Below are 17355 nucleotides of genomic sequence, written 5' to 3' on the forward strand. Positions count from 1 at the left end.
TATACTTTCCATAGATATATGTGCCATTAATACTTAACACCGGCCTACAATGTGCAAATCCATTAATGGAATGACCAATTGACCAAAACATACGTTCAAATAACTCTATATTTGATTCAGGTGAATGAACTTTCTTCTACAACACAATTGTATCCGGATTCTTATTTTGTAATTCACACATGAATGATGGCAATTGGTTATAAGAATCGGCCCAACCATCAGATACTTATTTAATGGTCTTTTGTTTTACCTTCCAAGCCTTTCGATATAAATTTTGATACCAATACTTTTCAAGAATGTGAGTTTGTAGTTGAGCAATAATGACGGTTGTGTCGTTACTAACAAATATTTTAATCTCATGTACAACAAATTTTATATCCAACTAACGGTGGTCATTATTCAAAGAAAAATTGAGACAAGTATATAGACCATTATATTTACTAATTTCTCATATTCCATAGCTCTTACAAAGAACTACTCATAACCTTCATTGGCATACATCATCTTGTGTATACTTAACATATAAAATTGTACATTTAAAAACCTTAACTTTGAAAGAATGATGTGTGCTAATAGCATTTTTTTAGACATATTTGTACTTCTTATTTGCTCATAAATAGTATCCCAACATGTAAATCACCGCTAGTATATCTCGAAGGAGTAGGTAGGCCTAAAGTGGATTAATAACATCAACACTTTGTATCAAATCTACATTATACAATTGCAACATCGTGTTAAAATTATCAATTACAATTCCATCAATATCCACTTCATCAAATGTTTCAAACGGCTAGCTATTCCGTAGCATATTATAAAACACACTATCAATTTGTTCACTTTTAATAATGCATGCAACAGTTGTATCAGCAGATTGATAATCCAAACCTACATGTGATAGTTGACAACAACCTTCATTACTTTTAGCGACTCCAAGTGGTTCACTAGGGCCTTTATGACTTGGTTGAGTAGAGCCTCTATTAATTGGTTGACCGAGTCCTTCATTAGATATCCATGTAACATCAATTGGTGTATTAGTATAGTTGTATAGTGAAGCTTCAATTGATATATATTAGTATAGTTGTTTTCTTCGTCAGCAATTAGTGTACTCTTAATATAGACTTCCAAAATACCTTGATGGTGTTCTGTAATATTAAGTATAGCATCAACATCGTCATCATCATCCAATGAACTGAATTTTTCCTCCTTAGAAAACTCTATTGCATACTTATTTTATACTCCAATGCTCTGTACTCATTTTAGTCATTTTTTATACTTTTTCGACCAATTGAACATAACTACAGTTTGTATCGACTTTAACAAATTTTCTTAACCCACCTTAGTAGTTTATTGTACCATCTTGCAACTATATAGTATTGGCACCCCAAATATATATAATTATTATAAACATATGAGACAATTTCTAAAAAATATATATATAAGAGTTTATTAGCATTTTTATTTGCCAACTTGGAGTGCAAGAACTTTAGATATGAAAATTTTTAAAGAGTTTAATTACCAAAAAAAAATGGCATTTGTCTTTACCGTGGTTCGAAAAATTAGGATCGGGATTGGCCATTCAAAAAAAAGATACAGATCAGCCGAATTGGCCGTATCGGTCGCCTTGATCAGATCGAACTTTTTAATTATGTAAAATTATAAATATTATTTAAAAATGTAAGAAAGAGAAAGAGAAAAGGAAATGAAGAAATAAAGAAATAAAGAAACAAAGAAATTATAATATGCTAAATTACCATAATTGTGTCACGAAATGCTACAATCCAATTCCCAAAGTCAATAACATACAGTGACTTCTCTAACTAATATCGAAAATTTAATTGAAGAAGCATGATTCAAATCCTCCCTATTGTTTGACATGAATTTTTTGCAAAATATAAAGAACCATTTGTGTAAGCCTCTAAGATTCTTCATACGATATCCCATAATCCAGCTCATTGTGGAGCCAACATGTTCCTTCAAAAGTCAAAGGAGAATAACACTAATTCCCATCAGGAAAATGATGACTAATAGTGAATTATACAGTAGATAACGTTGGGATGGCAATCTCCATCTAAAGTGTACTAATGCTCATTTGCATTCATCCATTACCGCAACAATTGAAAACTATCCAAGAAATGCCTTGTGCATCTATTATTAATATTCAGCACAACTTCTCATTTTACCTGCAAGTTCAGGCTCAACAACATGCAATGGAAATTATGCAGCACAATTAACAAAACAAATAACATAATTAAACATGCATCATAAAACTCTCCAGCAAATAGAAACAAATGAACAATCAAATACATTTGTAAATTGAAAATAGCATTCATGCCAAAAGTTGGGAACTAGGGTGACAACCATGGTTTGGCTGCAGATGAATCAATCATTTCCCTCATACTACCATAACTGTGTCTAGGAGAACTACAAAATTGATGATATTACCATAATCTGCCAAACTACCATAATCATAATATGCCAAATTACCATAATCTGCCAAACTAATTACTATTATTAAATGATATTACCTTCAAATGAATCACCGGAGAGAGTGAGGCGAGGTCGAAGGCATCGATGGATCGCCAAAAATAGTGAGGCAGGGCCACGAGCGTCAATGGATCATCAAAGACACAATGATAGGGCTGCGAGCATCGAAGGATCACCAGAGACACAATGGCGAGGCCATGGGCATCGATGGATTGCCGAAGAGAGTGATGGAGTAAAAGCGACCATCAATAGATCGCCGAAAAGAGTGAGGGAGAGAACGCGAGCGTCAATAGATGCCGAAGAGAGAGAGGGAGAGAACATAGAGCGCAGAGGCTATGATTGTTAACTAAAGACCCCTTAGGGTTAGTGATGAAGCCACACATGAAACATTGAACTATTTAGCATTTCATATAGCTTAAAATACAAACCTCCACCTCTCAGGTTTGAGAAACCCTGCTAAAAAAGGCTAAATTGTTCAACGTTTGCTAATCTAAAAATACTAAATTGTTTAGCGTTTTATGTGTAACACACCCACCAAGCTTTATTTTGCAACTGCCTTTACATGCCACCCCAAAAATCAAGCTCTCTGGTTTGAGAAACCCTACTAAAATTTCTAAACTATTTAGCATTTCATGACGATAAAACGCTAAATAGTTTAGCATTTTCTATAAGTTTCAACTTTTCCTTTGGAAAATACTTATCTAGTAAGCGTTTCATTTAGAAGGTAAAACACCAAAATGTTTAGCCTTTTAAGTACTATAGTTAATCTAGACAGCGTTTATTTAATGCTTAACTCCAACATTTAGCCAACTCATTAACCTGATTAATATAGATAAACGCTAACTGTTCAGCATTTCTTTAATACTTAACTCTAACATTAGCCAACTCGTTAATCTGATTAATATAGATAAACGCTAACTGTTCAGCATTTCCATTAAGAAGAAAAATGCTGAACAGTTCAACATCTTACCTGAAATAGTAAAACACTAGACTTGTAAGCTAGGGCTATAATTAATTTGACTATTCCGGTAATAAGTTTGGGCGATATTACATTTGGTAAATGAACTTTTAAAATGTGCTAGTTTGGTCAAAAACTCCACATTCCAACATTGTACTTTTGACTGAAGAAATATTACGAAAAGAAATTGCTGATACAAGTCAATGCTGGTTATTTTACACGCGCCTGAAGACAAAAGAAAAGGATAAATAACCTAATAACCCTAATGAGCCATCTAAAACAGGCGATGGAGCAATATTACGAAAAGAAATATATGAACAAAAAATGAAAAATTTACATGGTGTCGGAAGAGCTACGTTTCCTTATGCCCTGAATGCTTAGTCAGCTGCTTAAAATCTATGATCCTACTGATGGCTTTCTATATTGGAATTGAACTATCGTCAACTTATGGAAAAATGATCAAAAAAATTGGCCAAAGGAAGCATAAGAAAAGAAACAATGTTGTCCTTGTGAGGGAGTTTACATGATGTGAATGGTTAACGGGTGTCAACTCTGTAACCTCGGTACCATTCCCACTCTCCCTTGAGGCCTCTGGGTCGTAACTTCTCGGTACAGGAGAGAAACCAGAAGGATTTGGTGGATTCACAGGAAGGGGATTAGAATCCTCGACATCATAACCTGAAGGAGAGAAGAGGGAATTAGATTCCTCATAGTAACCTGAAGATGAGATAGAGTCTAGCATCATTCAGAAATGTGCTAACAGATGCATAATATGAAAAATGTCAACATATTACTTACAGTTAAAATTCTTCCATCCCAAGATTTCCCTCTCTCTATCAAAGACAACGCGAAGGCCAGTCATGAAATTTTCTGCACACCCATCGTTAACTATGAGTTGATAATAGAACTAAAAATCATAGAACTTAGTAGCATAAACAAAAATATATGCCCAGAGGTGTCGGACTGCACTATGAAGAAAATGGTATACTGAACTAGCATGCATGGGTAGAACAAGATAAGAGAGAAGATAAAAGAAACTAATCTCTTCCACCAGTACATGACAAAGATCAAGTTCTAGTCCTTGAGAAAAATAAAATCTAGGTTCTAAAGAATGGCAATAGGGAGCGCACAGCACAGGCCAGGTGAAATCCAGGAGGACAAAGATACTCAAATATAAACCAGACTGAAATCAGGTCAGAAAAGAAACCAAATGCAAATCATTCTAGTAATGGAATCAAATTAACCTTTAAGAGAAAGGGATAAAAGCACCAATTCTTAAGGAATATTTTGTTGGAGGAATACTAAAGTTACAAATGAGTATGCTCCTTTCTTGACTATATAGCTTTAGCTAATTCATATTCTGGCATTAGGTAAGCTTGTTTTAAGGATTTTAAAATCAAATTCAACCACATATAGAAGACCTGTCAAGGTTTGGTGGTAAATCCACAATTCCCCTGTTTATGATAGGGTTGCCTTCAGCTTAATCACATATTGCCTACATATGGAATCCCACCACCCTTTCTAGTTTTACACCAGGTAGGATCAGACTTCATCATTTGGTATGCCCTGCTTGGAAATTACCCACCCTATCAAGATAAAAGAAAAACTATCCTCTTGAGATCCTAATTCAATGTTGTCGTTACCATGCGGAAAATCTTAAAGGATATCGACTCCAAGGACAAGGTCATTAGATGGGAAAAGAAATAAAGAGTTCCAATGCCCCCCTGTGCCGACACAACAAACACCCTTTCCGCCACTATCCCTTCTTTTCACGTGCTTGGCATGTTTGCCAAGCGACATACCACTCAGAATGTCCATCTTTTACAAGAATAAAAAAAAACAACAATAAAATCATCATGCTACTAAACCATAAACAAACTTACGTCCAATAATATTCAGATTGTTGCTCTTGACAACTGCCAAACAATACACAAATTCATGCTGCTGCAAGTGTTGAGAAAAGCAAACATTTGTCAAACAATAAGGACTTAAAAATCCGGTAATATACTATGAAGACAATCAGTGCCTTACCTGAGTGGAGATAACAATTCCTGGATTACCAACAGGAAATATGCTTCCGCCTTCTGTTGTCAAACTAAGATCAGGAATCTGAATTGCCACATCATTTGAGCTGTCACATTCATAATTATATTAGATCTTGCTTTATTTAAAGTAACGGAGTTTAAAAAGCTTGTCACAGAAGTTTTCTATTATAAATAAGCTCATACAGAAAGAAAAGATAGTATTGTCATAGAAGAATGACCTCATCTGATAACAATACTCAAAAGGGATTCTAGAATCAGGAGCATGTCGACTCTCTTGCACTTGTGCATTGAACTGAGAAACGAAAAACACAATACTGTGAATCTAGTTGCTCAAAAATGCTAGATCAAATTTCATTATTTTATTTACTTACACTATCGGTTAGATATTTGTAAGCTGGATCTGCTAAGTATGTGAAAGAGGTTCCCGTGTCAAAAAGAGTACTAAACTCCACAATGACAGAACTGTTTCCGATAGTCATTCCAGTTATAGAGATGTTGTATGTCGGGCTGCAAACATAGATTAACCAAAAGAGAACATGTAAGGAAACTACACGACAAATAATTCTAACTTATGGCAGATTCATCAAAAGGTAAAAAAAGAAAGAAATCCACTCACTGTAACTGTTCAATGTGAAGTGGTGTCTCTTCCTGGTCTGAGCTACCTTGGTCTCCAAAACTGATTCTCCCAATACCATCATGTCCAAAGCACATAGAGAAAGAATTAGATGCGAGGCCTCTGCTTGATAAAATGCTGGGAACTGATATCTTCTCCATACCCAGCCCCAAAAGACCGTTTGGAGCTGCAGCATCAAGAAATGAACCAGTCTGAACTTGCCCACAACTGCAAAGACCGACCACATGGGATATCTAATAGGTAAAGTGAAATGCAAGACAGTAAAATAGTACAACAATCTGGAAAAAACTTAGGAGATTATTCTTATTACCCAAACACTATCTGTGCCTCAACAATATCAGGACGAGTATCTTCTGTTGTCAAGTACAAGATGTCCTGAACTAGAAATCCAGATGACGAGGTTTCAGCAGATACATATAAAATCTTATAGGGGCATTGAGTCATCGAAGAGCACTCATGTTGAAGTTCACAAAAATTGCTATTGCAAGGAACCGCTTGGCTAGTCAATGACATGTTAGGACTGTAGATGCTGGAGCCGAATTCCTGTCATTGTTAAATTTTATCAGAGAATATGCGTGAGAAAGATGACCTGCTAATTTGCCTGCATGATTATAATACTAATTATTTGAGATGAAAGAGTCAGTTGAACCTTGGAGAAAAATACAAATATAAACACATCCAAGCACATAATATTAATGACCAAAAGTAACAGATTTTATCATAAATGAAAGATTAAAGTACCCATCCACAACATCACTATAAAGAATGATGAGATATCAACCAGCTTTAACTTTATCAAACTCTCGAACAAGAAACCAATTGAATGCAAATGTATTTTTCTAATTGTCTTTTAAGACAACCTTACAAGTCACAGTTACAACAATATCTGCATTACAATAACATCTGCAAAAGTTGCACTAGGATAGAACAAATCAGCTGGCAAAAATATATCAAGAAGTGTTAGTAAACACATACAATGGTGCAAAACTGCATGGCAATGGTAATGATAATGATAAGACAATTCCATTACTACCATAAATCATATTAATAATGATACTAGTGATCAAGCAGAATTACTTGCAACAATCTGATTATTGTCACTATGTCAGGATATAATCGAAGGATGCACGAGTGTTGCAAGACGTAAAACAGTTACTTGGAAAATGTTTCAAGCAAATGTGCATTCCCTACTTTCCTTAGATTGAATATACAAAACATTCTTTTTTTCTTTTGATTGATATCTATGAAATCATAAATCTCTATTTTATGGATTCAGCAGAGAGAGAACCAGAATCACAAACTGTGTGATATGCTGATGTAACAAATCTCTTGTTTCTTAGATAATAGAGCCATCATTAGCTGATACAGAACCTACCAAAACATTAAGGAACTAAGATATGTTATATTGCTGAATATATTTAGAATTCTAAGGAAGACAAAATCAGCACAGTTACTCAATTTCAGTAGAAATAAGAGTGACATTAAGTCATTAACTATTCAATATTCAAATACAGTAGTATGGCATGTCTTTCTATGCCACTGGTGTAGTCCACACTCTAACCCATTAGACACATAACTTAAATATTGTTTACTAACTAATCACAGAAACCAATTATCATGAATTCAACATATCTGATTTCATCTAATCACTAGCTCAAAGGGTCATATGTAAGGCATCATAGTTAATTTCTAATTTTTTTTTTAATTGATACAGAGCATGCATTATGAATCAATCAAAATTAAGAAATTTGACACAGTACTTGACTTCGTAACCATTCTAGTCCTCAGCATGGCATTTCTTTTACTTCAGCTAACATTGCATGCATGCTTCCTCATATTAAATAGTTTGTGGATCCCGTGAAGCAATTCAATCAACCTCAACAGTCAGAAATTAGAGAAAGAATTCTATAGCAGCGAATACAAGTTAGGGGGGTGAACACAAATCGGATATGGATCAGATAGTAGTAAAAATGATACATGTATCCATATTTTTTTTCTTCAGATATGGATAGTAAATGGATAATGAACTAAATTACTATATCCAATCTCTATCTAGATATATATATATGTATATGTATGTATGTATTCTTTTCTTGAGTGTATAAGAACTTGTGATATAATTACTTAAATTTATAATAATCAGAAAATATATGAGAAACTGGATTAAAAAAAATTTTATAAAAGTTTTTTATATCACTATTTTCATAATATTTTAGACTAAATGATATGCGGGTATTGATTTAGATATTGATTTAAATTTTATTCCTCAACCTATATCCGTATCCATATAGACTATCTGGATATTGGTACGAATTCAAATGTCAGGACGGATAGAACTCTCGGCTCATATTCAGCAAAACTCAGATAAGGAACTAGATTGGGTTGAATTTAATCTGACCATTTTCACCCCTAGAATAAGTTCATAATCAGAAAACAGTATATCAGCCAACAATTTAGCAGGAAACTAAAGACTTTAAGTCCCTTCGCTCCCAATAACCTGTTTAACAATTAAAAACATGGTAATTACGTAAAACTTTTACCTGATGACCTATTCCAAACAAAAGAGATTTACATAGCTTTTCTTGAGTTTAACTTATGTCTTACCCTTCCATGTTTTCACAGACTTACAGGTATACCACACTATTTCCTCATCTTTGTATACAGAAGAATATTGGATCAGTCATAACTGGTTCCTCCTTTCCAATCTTTTAAATAGGAAATATCTAATCTAACAAGTACCTAAAAGAACTATACTCAAGAGCTAGGTTTATCTCCTCCTTTTGAGGTAAGCCTCTTACTTTTCAGATATCAACCTTCTCAAGAACTCACGATGACCCTTCAACACATTTCAATGTCACTATGTCTCATGTTGTTCTCTACTAAAGCAAACAAGGAAGCTCCTCTAACTTCACCATTTTGTTATCAAATAAACAGTTTTTTCTTGAATAAGACCAGCAGCAAGCCTACCTCTCTTTTCTTGCAATTTTATTACCAACAAAATAAAGAAAATCTGCTACATTTAGAAATAGCTAGGCAGAAAAGCACAAAGTGATCTCCCAACACCATCTGTAAGTTCCAATCTGCTATATCTCCAGTGCAATAGATAAACTTCGAGACACAATAATGTGTCACATAATTCTAGAAAAAAATTACCATTTAAAATAAACAATTTCACTATCCCGATATTCTATTAGTGCCTTTTTCTTATAATAATTTTTATTACCTATGTCATACCCATATTTTCTCCAAGATTAATTTGTCTTTGAGAGATTAATTATAAGGACTAACAATGATCATGCCACAGGTATGGCATAGCACCGCATGTGTTGCGGCACTTGCCGACAGTGCCGTAATAGAGAAAGAGAAAAAAGTAAAGAGCTACTCACCTTCGTCGTCGTAGTTGCCGCTCATGTCGTCGCCATTCACTGAGTCACAATCGCAGCTCGCTGAGTCGCCGTCGCTGCTCACCTGAGCTCGCACCCTATCAGGTGCCCTAGCCTGAGGGAGGGAGGAAGAAGATTCGAATCCTCAGCATAAGGTTTTAATTGCTCTCTCTCTCTCTCTCTCTCTCTCTCTCTCTCTCTCTCTCTCTCTCTCTCTCCCTCTCTCTCTCTCTCTCTCTCTCAAGCGAGCGGCGATCAGCAACAACAAGCTTGACGACGAGGTCAATGACAAGCGGTGAAGGAAATTCAATAAGCAGCGATCAGCGACGACGAGGTTGATGGCAAGCGACAAAGCTACTAGAAAAGGTGTCATGCAGCACCCCCGTCGTGCCACGTGTCGGTACGCCGCTGGTCATGGCACCGCCATCCAATAAAAATAAAACAGAAATAACACCACTAAATTGGACAATTTTAGGTATGTCTATCTCTGGTCAACCCCTCCTAGTCTTAAAGGTATTGCCAAACTCAACATCCAAACTATTTGCAATATGTGCAATATGGACATCCTTTTCCAAATTTAGTTTTGCCACATGCTTCCCTGGATTCTCATGCTGCTACAACGTTCTTACCAACACCAGATTCCTATCTTCTATTTGCTCAACATTCTGGTTCTCTTGACAATTTTTAGTGGCTCAAGATCATGATGTTTCTCCTACTACATGTCCTTCTACTATTGAAAATCTTTCTATTCCTAATTTTTCCTCAAATCTTCTAGTTGATTTTCCAATTGGTGCTCCTTTCTCGATGTTAACGCTCATGATCTCACTAGTCTAGAACCTCTTTTTTGAAAATCTAAACCTATTATTGTTCCTATAGATCCTAAGGTGCAACTAAGTGCCACTGATAGTGATCTTCTTCTTGATATCACTCATTATAGAATACTAGTTGGTCATCTTCTCTATTTGACTTTGTCTAGGTCAGATATAACTTTTGCAGTCCACAAGTTAAGTCTCAACCTCGATTGCCTCATCTCAAGGTTGTCCATCATCTCCTTAGATACTTCCTAACTAAGGGATTTTATTCTTTCTTCTTCATCATTACAACTTCAAACTTATTTAGATGCTCGTTCCTTCTCTCCAGTTTGTCTAAGAGCACTTTCTGATGCTAAGTGGGGCTTCTGTCTTGATTCTCGAAGATTTGCCACTGATTTTTGTATATCCATTGGAAATTCTTTAGTTTCCTAGAAGGCCAAGAAGTAGCAATTACATCTCACTCTTCAGCTGAAGCTGAGTATAGAGCTTTGTCTTCCACTGTCAGTGAAATAATTTGGCTTCAATAGTTACTAAAAGGTTTTCAAGTTTATCTGTCTTCACTTGCTCTTTTATTTTGTGATAACCAAGCTGCCATTCATACTGCTTTTAATCATGAGAGGACTAAGCATATAGAGATCGAATGTCATTTTGTTCATGAAAAGGTTGCTTCTAGCTTCATCAAATTAATGCCAATTCGGTCTTAACCAACGTTCCAAAACTCGATATCAAGATCAGAATCAGCTATCCGAGAAAATGATACATATCGACTTGTATCGACCGCCGTATTAGATTGGCTTATTTTTTAATCATATAAATTCTAAATATTATTTAAAAGTATGAAAAAAAAATAAAAAAAACTTAGAAAAAAAATGATAAGAAAATAATAATTATTCATATATGAAGTCTAAAAACTAAAAATTATATTAACTTAATTCAAAACTTTGATGAATACCAAGTTAGCTCTCCCTTCTCTTTCCCCTTCTCTCTCTTTTCCTTCATTTCTCTATTATTGCCAAGGCAAATTAACTTTTTTCTAATTTCCTTTCCTTTCTTCTCTCTACCATTTCTCTCTCTTATTGCCACAAGGCAAATTTTATTTTTTTATTTCTTCTCCTTCCCTCCTCTTTCTCTCTTTTTCTCTCTCAATCTCTCTCTTCCTCGCTCTCTCCTACTATCACAAAGTAATTTTTTTCTTTGATTTTTTTTTGGTATTTCTTCTCTCTCCCTTCTCTTTCCCTCTCAATCTCTTCCTCCCTCCCTCTCTCTCTCTCTCTCTCTCTCTCTCCACTCTCTCTCTCTCCACTCTCTCTCGTTTCTCGATCTCACTCTCTATTAGAAGAGAGAGACAGACAGAGAAAGAGATTGGAGAAAGAAAAAAAGAGGAAGAAGAGAGAGGGAGGCACTAGAAGGAGAGTGTAGAGAGAAATGAGAAAGATGGAGCACCAGTGAGAGAAGAAATATAAAAAAAAATTAGAGAGACAAAAGAGATGGAGTGAGAGAAGAAAGGAGAGCATGTATCGGATCGGGATCGGCCGAAACTTGGAACCATGGTATTAACATCAACTTGCTGACATGTTTACTCAACCTCTTTCCTCTGCTTTGTTATTTCCTTGTTGTCCAAGATGGTTGTAAAAGATATATACAAGCCACCTTGAGGGGAGTATTAAGATGTAATTAGTTGGTTTAGTTAGTTAGTTAAGCTTAGTTATTCAGACTTTTCTTTAGTTAGTCAAGTTAGTATGTAACTAATTCTTAGAGCTATTTATATTGCTTTTCTTCTATTGCAACATTATTTCAGAATAATGCTCTCTCTCTCTCTAGTTGTCCTTTCTAAACACATAGGCACCAAAATCAAACTTCTCTACACTATGAGTGATTGAAGGGCCACAAGTGGTCAACAATTGTTGCTCTCATGTTGCCGCAGGCAAAGATATTAAATGCTTGTGATCAACGTCACAAAAGAGAGAAGAAACAAAGATGAAGGAACTACTTTAGTTGATTTCTCAATCAATCATGTTCTTCAAATAGGACTTATCTTAGATTTTGTTGATAATCCATAATTAAGGATGAAAAAAAGATCAAGAATCTAAAAACCTCACAATTTCCATTATAGTATCACTCAACTTGAGATCATTTTTTTAAGTGTAAAATTGCCTTATAAATTCTCAACTCAATGACAAATTAATCTTCCATCATCACAAGTCATGACATTGCTAAAGGGCATAATAACAAATTGATGATGGAATTAAAAGGATGCATTAAGTAAGTTTACAAATTCTAATACCAACTGAAGGCCAATAACATAGGGCTCCATTTAGAAACAAGAAAAGTTAATTTCAGGATAAGTCAATAGCACAAGGTGTATGAAATGAGAACTTTTCACTTGGTTCTCACTACTCAAAATTAATTAAAAGCCAATGAAGATGGTCCATCTGTTCATGCATTACCACTGCGTAAGCCTTCGTACCCTAGTTCTAATACCCATCTCGTTATTACAACAAGATAAACCTACTCTCCAACACAGTCACTGGCATCCACAAAAGAAACAGCTAATTACTTTTTGAAAGATATCACAAAAGAACCAAAGGTAAGCACCCAAATTGAGACGACAGAATCACATACTTTTGACTCAACTAATATAAAAACCAAAACCATATCAAACCAAAGTTTTAGTTAAAAGAAAGATTCATAATCCAACCAAAAGTAGAAGCCTTACGAATCCGAAGCCGGTCGAGGTGCCTGGCGCGCAGCTGCTGCAATCGCAGGGTACCCAGAAGAGATCGCTCCCGGTGTCCAACGCCACCATGAATGTCACACTTGGTGTCCCCACAGAAACCATCGCGTAGTACAAACTATTGCCAAAAACGAAAAGGAAAAGAAAAAAAATAAAAGAAAAAGCCAAATTCGTCAGTAACCCGTCATTACCTACCCAATTAACAACACAATTCCAAGAAATTATCAAGAAAGGAAGAAGAAGAGCCTTACAATCCCAGGGAGCTGACCTTGAGGGTAGCATTTCCCTCGGAGAAGGTGAGCGCGGGCGCAGCATTCGCTAGCGCGCGGCCGCGGTCGTGGCCGACGAGAGCGGCGAAGTACTCGACGGAACCTTTCTCCGGCCAGCCTCCGGGGAGGTCCCGGCCGCTGGACTCAACCCACCGCTTCACCGGCGCCGAGAAACGGTGGTGGATGTCCAACCTCAAGGCGACGCCAGCGCCACCACTGACGGAGACGGAGAAGAAGAGAACGGAGAGGAGGAGGAGGAGGAGAGGAAGGGAAGAGGCCATAAGGGAAACGGATCAAGAAAAGGGGGGCATCTAGGGTTAGGGTCTTAAGGAGTGGCGTTGAGGTGAGAAGTAGAGAAGTCGTCCTCCGGAATAGGCCGGGCTAGCAGTAACTTTATTAAAAGTAATGGAGGTTTCTTTCTATTTTCGGATCAGCTTTAAGGTAGACGGCGGTCGTCAAGTCGGCGAAGAAAAGAGAGAGTGAGGTGTGGGTTCCACTGCTGCTGTGAATTCGATATAAAGGAAGGGAGTAGTTGTGGTAGGAATTGGACGATGCGGCAACGTATACGTGTCACTCTGACATCATCGCTGTAGTTTATAGGAAGATGGTACGCTGCTCCTCCGGTTGTAGCAATTTCTGCATTGGGCATTTGACGGCTCCTGATTGGCTGTCAATTTAGTAAAAACTTTGAGCTAACTTTAACGTGTCTTTCGGTGAAAGCACCGGACCCAATAGCTGGGTGGATGCCACGTGTCATGGTGGCGTTTTGCAGGATCGTCGGCTTAGAAATCTTGAAAATATTTTTTTTTTAAGATTAAGCTATTCAACTATGCCTAATTTTAGGGTCAAGACATCTATACAAAGAAGGTTATAACTCTAGCGGAATAGAGTCTGACGACCCAAGAAATATTGACCTCAATACAGCCTTATCCTGACTGGCCACCCAATCAGCCGCCTAGTTCTCTTCTCTCCAAACATGACATATATAACTATAATAAATATTGAAGAAGTTGAGCCAAGAAGGTTAGCTAGTTTTGCAACTCACTGTGGTAAAGCATGTACTCCTCTCTATAGTTGAAGAATATTCAAAAATATTTACAGATGGATAACCTTTTAACGTCTCTCTCCAATTCAATAACTTTGTCATTCATAGGACTTATTTTATGCAAGACCTTGTTCAACTTCAAAATAAGGAGACGATGAATGTGAATCAGAAGTGAAAATTAGAATATACTAAAAAGATATATGGTAAAACTATTTTTAGATACTATACTTGTATTATTTTCTAGACTATGTAGAAATGTGTGAGAGAACGGCACAATAAAAATTTATGCATATGCCTTTTACACTATTGATATATATCTTTATAGTGTAAGAGTTAATATCAATGCTTTTAGTGCAGGAGTTAGTATCTTATTAACTATACGAGTACTATTTCAAAATGGAGCATTTTCTCTTACCATTAGGAGGATATAACTGTTATTATTGATATGTTAATTGACAGTCTTTCCATCTAAATAAATTACAACAAAAACAAAGCATTTTCTGAATTCGTCAATCGGCATTTGAATATAAGCGATAAGTTAGATTGTTTTGTTAAGGGTGTTGGAGAAATTATCGTCTAACAATTTATGGACGACAATGTAGAATATTTTATTTGTTTTCTAATTCATGTATTTACCCACGTACTTTTTTAAACAAGCAACTATACATGTCATTTAGACATTTTTTATTATTTAAAAGATATTGAAGGTTATTTAAAATATTCACAGGTGTATACGTGACTTCTTGATATAGTTCAAGTTAAGACAACTAAGAGATTGAAGAAGAAGAAGAAAGAGATGGAAGGTGTGCCATCCAAATTGTGTCGTTAATACAAGAATAAAAACTATTTTCTCATAAATTTTTATTAGCCAACAAAAAAAGAGTGTTTTTATTCTGGATAAAATCTATATGCCTAATATTAAATTATAATTTATTATCTTTAGTTATTTTGTGCTAGTTGGATGAATTATAAATCTATTTTCTTACTATTATCTTTTATTTAGAGATAAGAGTACATTCTCATTTTCTATGTAACCTACTATAGAGGGATTTTTTTATCTATATGTAATTTAGTAAAATTATGGGAGCACCACCCTTCCTTTCCATAAAAAAAGAAGAGTATATCGACTATGCTAAGCTAACAAGCTTTGGCGTGTAGGTAGTGGGAAACAATGTGTCATATCAATTTACACTATGAAATAACTCTAAGAAAATAAAGTCAAACATAGTAAAGATGTTATTTATATTATTGTACATTATTTGTGGTAATTGCAACCTTTACATAGATAGCTTTATATCTTTAAAGCATGTATTTTTATGAAAATAGATAAAACAGATGATGTCCATGAAAGTGGAGAAATAAGAAAGAGAAAGAGAGAGGTTGATTACTAGGGTTGTAAAATTATAGCATTGTAGAGGATGAACATTTTGATTGCTAAACTTTAATGGAATATTAGAAAAAATAAAATTTGGTATGATTTCATGGAATCACGTAGAGGAGAAGTTGAATGGGATGTAAAATTTGGCGAGTAATTATTGTAGTGTGATGGTTATTATCTGTAACAAAATAGGACATAAAAGTAAAAAAATTTAATTCGTAGGAATAAATGAGTAAAAGAGCTCTTATTTGTTATTTATAAAGCTAGCAGCCCATCTCGCTATACCAAAATTCAAAGGTTCTTTTGGTCTAAATAGCTTAATTTTTGGAGTAAAATTAGTATATTTGAATACTCTATATTAGTATATAAAATATGGGTTAGAAATCTAGAACTCAGTAATTTAAATTTTAGAGTTTTGAATACATTACTATAGTAATTTATTAATTCTAAACACCTTAGGCTAATATCATTTCAAATATAATGTTCGACAATTAGATAGACCCTCCTATAGAACAAAGAAGTATGTATTGAGTAAATTTTGTCAACACAATCTGATAAACATTTATGACTGTTTTATGAAATTCCTACATTTCACATATAGAAAATTCCACGAGGCCACAATCACTTAGTCATTAAATACGATTCAATCACTTAGTCACTAAATACGATTCAATCACTTATGAGTTATGACCATTGGTTGGACCTAATTTATATGAATTAAAAATTTTTATTAAAGTCACAAAATATTATATGTATGGGTTATACTTTTAGTGAAGCAAATTTAAATTTTAAATTATTAAAAAAATATTCTTAGAATAGATAAAATCTTTGAGGTCAAAGGCAGAAAGTAAATATTTTTGTGTTGAAATCTTACACAGGGTAAGCAAAGTTTAATTAGTTGTACACATATTTGGGAAAGGATGGTAGTTCTATGACTTAAGACGATGAGTGTCTTAAGAGGAATAGTTATCACTTGGAAGGAAATGATTGAAAAGGTGGGCATCCTTAACGTCTCAAAATATGATGTGAATATGGTGATTTTATAGTAGGACTCTTGGATCATGTCGGACAAAAAAAAAAAAAACTTTAAAGCAAGTTGGTAAGGTTCATTTAGTCAACCTCTTATTACTTTTAGTAGGCGACTTTAATACTTACTACTCTACAGAAAATAAAAGATCTAATATACCTTTTATGTTTTGCACCAAAGTTACTACTTTAATAATTTAATTAATTTTATAGGTTTTGTGAAATCAGGTCTTGATGGTGTCCTCTTCACCTAATGTAATATTGAGAAAGTTAGTCTAGGATTTGGTTATGTTGGATCAAACTTTATCTAAACCCAGTGTGGTTTTCTATTTTTCTCTTTGTGAGGGATACACCTTGGTCTAAATAGTTTTGATCATATACTTATTTTGGTTACTAACATTTTCAAACTCATAAATAGTTATTTTAATTTGAAGTATATGGATGTTTTGAAAAAACTATACGGTATCAGAGAGTGGTTCGCCTTCTTATGCACTTCTTATGCACTTCTTATGCACTTCTTTAATCATCTCATGGATTAATCAAAGGAGTTGGATTGATAGAGCAAATATTTAGTTGGTAATGTTAAA

The 17355-nt window shown here is 34.9% G+C and overlaps 1 protein-coding gene across 2 annotated transcripts; it reads right to left on the reverse strand.

Annotated features, from left to right (window-relative positions):
• Positions 1–3599: 3599 nt before the first annotated feature.
• Positions 3600–13805, reverse strand: LOC140784706 (aspartyl protease family protein 1-like). Of its 2 annotated transcripts, none has more exons than XM_073132235.1 (10): positions 13302–13805; positions 13033–13168; positions 6432–6664; positions 6104–6328; positions 5859–5994; positions 5706–5779; positions 5474–5573; positions 5326–5386; positions 4241–4312; positions 3600–4120 (listed from the first exon to the last, which is right to left on the reverse strand). In XM_073132235.1, the coding sequence occupies exons 1-10, from the start codon at positions 13598–13600 to the stop codon at positions 3888–3890; spliced, it is 1569 nt and encodes a 522-aa protein (XP_072988336.1). In that variant the 5' UTR covers positions 13601–13805; the 3' UTR covers positions 3600–3887. The 2 variants fall into 2 exon arrangements, with proteins under 2 accessions (XP_072988336.1, XP_072988337.1); XM_073132236.1 differs by having other exon boundaries at positions 13319–13497.
• Positions 13806–17355: the final 3550 nt, after the last annotated feature.

The sequence above is a fragment of the Typha latifolia genome, chromosome 3 (genome assembly GCF_019914945.1).
Source record: "Typha latifolia isolate L0001 chromosome 3, TyphaL0001v2, whole genome shotgun sequence".
In the NCBI taxonomy this organism is placed as follows: Eukaryota; Viridiplantae; Streptophyta; class Magnoliopsida; order Poales; family Typhaceae; genus Typha; species Typha latifolia.

Coding starts and splice junctions, on each gene's coding strand:
- LOC140784706 (XM_073132235.1), bottom strand. CDS start 13,600: ATGGCCTCTTCCCTTCCTCTCCTCCTCCTCCTCCTCTCCGTTCTCTTC. Junction 5,995..6,103: donor CTTCACATTGAACAGTTACA/GTGAGTGGATTT, acceptor CTATGTTTGCAG/CCCGACATACAACATCTCTA. Junction 4,313..5,325: donor CAATCTGAATATTATTGGAC/GTAAGTTTGTTT, acceptor ATGGGTGTGCAG/AAAATTTCATGACTGGCCTT.